Consider the following 3,842-nt stretch of genomic DNA (forward strand, 5'->3'; position numbering starts at 1 on the left):
TATTAGTCAAAAAAGTAAAATGAAAAAAATGCAAACAGCCATGACAAGTTTCACTACTTTACATAATTTAGATTTACCAAGATTAAGTGCTACTTCTTATTCGACAAAGTGAGTTATGCCTTTGCAATACTTGAGATATTTTCCTTTTCAAATAGCCATTGTTTCTTTTTAAAGTGTGTAGATTGAACAGTATTTGTTTTTTCTTTAATAAACAAAGACTACTCTGCCAATTTCTGTACTTCATTGAAAACAGATTTATTTTTAGTGCATTTTTATAGCACCTTGCCAACTACAAATTTCTGGAATGTACTCAACATAAAGAGTGAAAAAGAAAATATAAGCAATTCAAATATATACTTTGACTTATAAATGTAGGACAGTTCTGTGTCCTATTCAATGTCATGAAAGGTATAGTAGTTGGTAGGTAAAAAGAAACCATGTTGTACTCTGTTGTTGACTAATTGTGGTTACCTTACTTATCAATAAAATTGGAAGTATTATGCTCACATTTTTCACCTGTGGGTACAAGGAAGCCTGGTGGAAGTCCTCTCCTTGAGAGGCCTGGATTTGTTCACCTACTCAGATTTCAATTGGCTTTATAATAGGTTTCCTTATGTGCCTCATATTGGCTCCAGGTTCACTGGGTTTAAAAGGAGCCAAAGCACCATAAGGTTTTGGCAAAGGAAGAGTGGCCTCTGCTTCTGGGATGTAGGCATTTGGACGCTGCTCTGCAGTCGTGTAAACACCATTGGGCATCTGGCGATTATCTGCTTCCAAGAACTCCTGCAAAGAATGATTTTTCCTTTTCAGTTCTCTGAAAACTCTGGTGAAGTCACTTTATCCTTAGGTCCCAAAAGACGCAGCTGGCCTGGACAGTCTTTGACTGTGCTAGCTGATACTCCCCAAAGGGATGGGAGGAGTAGGAGGGTAGAATCACACCACACACACACACACACCCCCCCACACACACCCCTCATTGGAATGGGCTGTATTGCTTCAGCATCACATTATTCCTGGAGTTTAGGGTTTTTCAAAGACTGCTTTGTGGGTCCTAACTATGTTTCCACCTCAGTGTCTGTCATCAAGCACTAATTATTTCCCTGTTTTTGACAAAGGCAGAGCAACATATTTCCTTTGGTAAGTCACTGGTGAGCAAATATTACAATGGAAGAGATAGAGGAGTAAAGTGCAACCAGAGGAGGAAAACGGTCACCAGCTTGCTCTGAGCCGCAACGTTTTCGAGATTTTGCCTGTGCCTCTGGAAAACAGAGTAATCACTTACTGCACTAAAAAGCCCTCTGATAAATGACAGTGGGACACCACAGGTAAAATCTGAATGCCCTAAAAGGAACAGTCCCAGGTGGTGCGGAAATTATAAATCATGTAATTTATACCTGTGCTCAGGTATTCCTAGTATGTTTTGAATGCAGTTTTGTCTTGGGTTCAGGAGCAAATAGGGACCCTTTTGGTGACATCCACTGGACAGTTTGAGTGAGTTGTCCATCTGGAGGATGTAGACTCCTTGGAAAGAGATGCCTAATTCCAGTCTAAGAATACTGACAGGTCATGGGGGTAGGCAGAAGATCTGGTATCTAACTTGCAGGGGGAGTCAGTGATAGACCTAGCCTTAGGCCAGAGGACTAAGGTGGGAAAATAAAGGGGGGCCGCTGAGGCCTATGATGTACATCAAGCATCTGCAGAAGGCATGGCAACTATAATGTGGGTGGAGGCCTCACTGTATGCTGTGGAGGCCACAGCAGATGAACATGGAACAGTCAGGTGTGGTCTGAGCAGAGGTGCCAAGACAGAGATTGGAGACTTATAGACAAGACCGATGCCAGCCTGGTTGTCACTATGCTGGTGGAAGGCCATGATGTTCAGCCTCGGCAGCCCAGGATGTAAGGCTGTGGGGTGGGCCCTGTGCTTGCCAAGTGTTCTTCAGTGAGTATTGTGGCACTCTGGATTACTGCACTTTGACTTATCTATAGAATATCTTTAAACACACTTCTAATGACTGTTGGGACTGTGTGTGGTAGAGTGGGGAAATTTTTCTTATACTGTGGGATGAATGACCCCCTGAAAGCAGCCCCTGCTGGCACCCTTTAGAAAAGCAATACAGGAGCCAAAGCCTACCTGAGACTTTTCAGCGAGGGCCAAGGCATGCATTTCTTCATCTCGAAGGACCTTCAACCATTCTTTCTCAATTTCCTTATTGAGTGGCAGACCTTTTTCTATCCTGGAATTGCAAGTGAAGATGAAGTCTTCTTTCTCCCTGACTTCCTTTTGGAGTTCAATGGTTAGGGCTTGTTTCATGGACAGCTCAGCAACAACAGCCATCATTTTCTCAGTTGCATTTTTTATCTTTCTTTGATAGCCATTCATCTAGAATTAAAGAGCCGAAGGCTTAGTCTATGTATGCGGTCCACGAAGACTTAAAATGGCAGGCTGCTGGCCGTCTATAATGGTGGGGTGCATTTTTGCCTGAAGGAAGGAGGGTCTAACTTGGAATTCACAGAAATTAAGAACTGGAAGAGACTGCAGAGATTGAGCCGAACGCCCTGGTTGTGTAAGGACAAGGAGAGAACAAGAAAAGGATTTGTTTATCTAGTTACTAGATTTCAAGGTGGATAATATTAAGGAGAATAGGTTAGTGCCCATTTTTAAGCATTTTTAAGAGGTGAGAAGGAGAGGTGAAAGGATTTTTTTGTTTGTTTGTTTGTTTGTTTGTTTTTGAGACGGAGTCTCGCTCTGTCGCCTGGGCTGGAGTGCGGTGGCGTGATCTTGGCTCACTGCAAGTTCTGCCTCCCGGGTTCACGCCATTCTCCTGCCTCAGCCTCCCGAGTAGCTGGGACTACAAGCGCCCAACACTACACCTGGCTTTTTTTTTGTATTTTTAGTGGAGATGGCGTTTCACCATGTTAGCCAGGATGGTCTCGATCTCCTGACCTTGTGATCCATCTGCCTTGGCCTCCCAAAGTGCTGGGATTACATGCGGGAGCCACTGCGCCCAGCCAGGGATGTTCTTCCTTTTTAAAATTAAAATAAAGACAAGGTCTTGTTCTGTTGCTCACCCTGGAGTATAGTAGTGTGATCACAGCTTACTGCATCCTGGAACTCCTGGACTCAACCGATTCTCCTGCCTCAGCCTCCTACGTAGATAGCACTATAGCCATGCACCACCACACTTGGCTAATTTATTATTTTTGTAGCGATGGGGACTTGCTGTGCTGACAAGGCTGGTTTTTAACTCCTGGGCTCAAGCAGTCTTCCTGCCTTGGCCTCCCGAAGTGCTGGGATTGCACGCATGACCCACTGTGCCCAGCCAAGAGTGTTCTTGATGCCTAAATTCTAGCTTAATTTGACGTTATTAGTTTGTCACTTATCCAGGGGAAAAAATCTGGTAGAACTAACGTTCCTCTTTGCTTATGTAAGATGATCAGCAGAAGTTCTGCATCTGAAATGACTTTTTAAATGAAAACCGTCGCACTGACATGTTGGCGTTATTGATAATTCCTGGTGTGCATCATTACTAGGTCAGAAACATGCATGAGCCGAGCTGGGGAAAACTTAGTCAATAACTTAGAATGAGAGCTGTTCCTGGAGTGTTTTGTCTGTTTGTTTTGAGACAGGGTCTCACTCTGTCACTCAGGCTGGAGCACAGTGGTGTGGTATCAGCTCACTGCAACCTCTGTCCCTGAGGCTCAAGTGATCCTCCCACTTCAGCCTCCCAAGTAGCTGGGACCACAGGTGTGCACCATCACGCCTGGCTATTTGTTTTTGTATTTTTCGTAGAGATGGGGTCTCACTATGTTTCCTAGGCAGGTCTTGAACTCCTGAGCTCA

General features: G+C 44.2%; 1 protein-coding gene across 1 annotated transcript in view; it reads right to left on the reverse strand.

The window, feature by feature from the left end:
- Positions 1–235: 235 nt before the first annotated feature.
- CCDC146 (coiled-coil domain containing 146) overlaps positions 236–3,842 on the reverse strand; it is a 196,170-nt gene continuing 192,563 nt past the window's right edge. Inside the window, exons 18-19 of the mRNA XM_011985461.1 lie at positions 2,134–2,382; positions 236–783 (exon numbers count right to left, since the gene is read on the reverse strand). Coding sequence (XP_011840851.1) covers positions 580–783; positions 2,134–2,382 — 453 coding nt within the window. The 3' untranslated portion in view covers positions 236–579. The remainder of the gene's footprint in view (positions 784–2,133; positions 2,383–3,842) is intronic.

The sequence above is a fragment of the Mandrillus leucophaeus genome, unplaced genomic scaffold (assembly GCF_000951045.1).
Source record: "Mandrillus leucophaeus isolate KB7577 unplaced genomic scaffold, Mleu.le_1.0 Scaffold284, whole genome shotgun sequence".
Lineage (NCBI taxonomy): Eukaryota > Metazoa > Chordata > Mammalia > Primates > Cercopithecidae > Mandrillus > Mandrillus leucophaeus.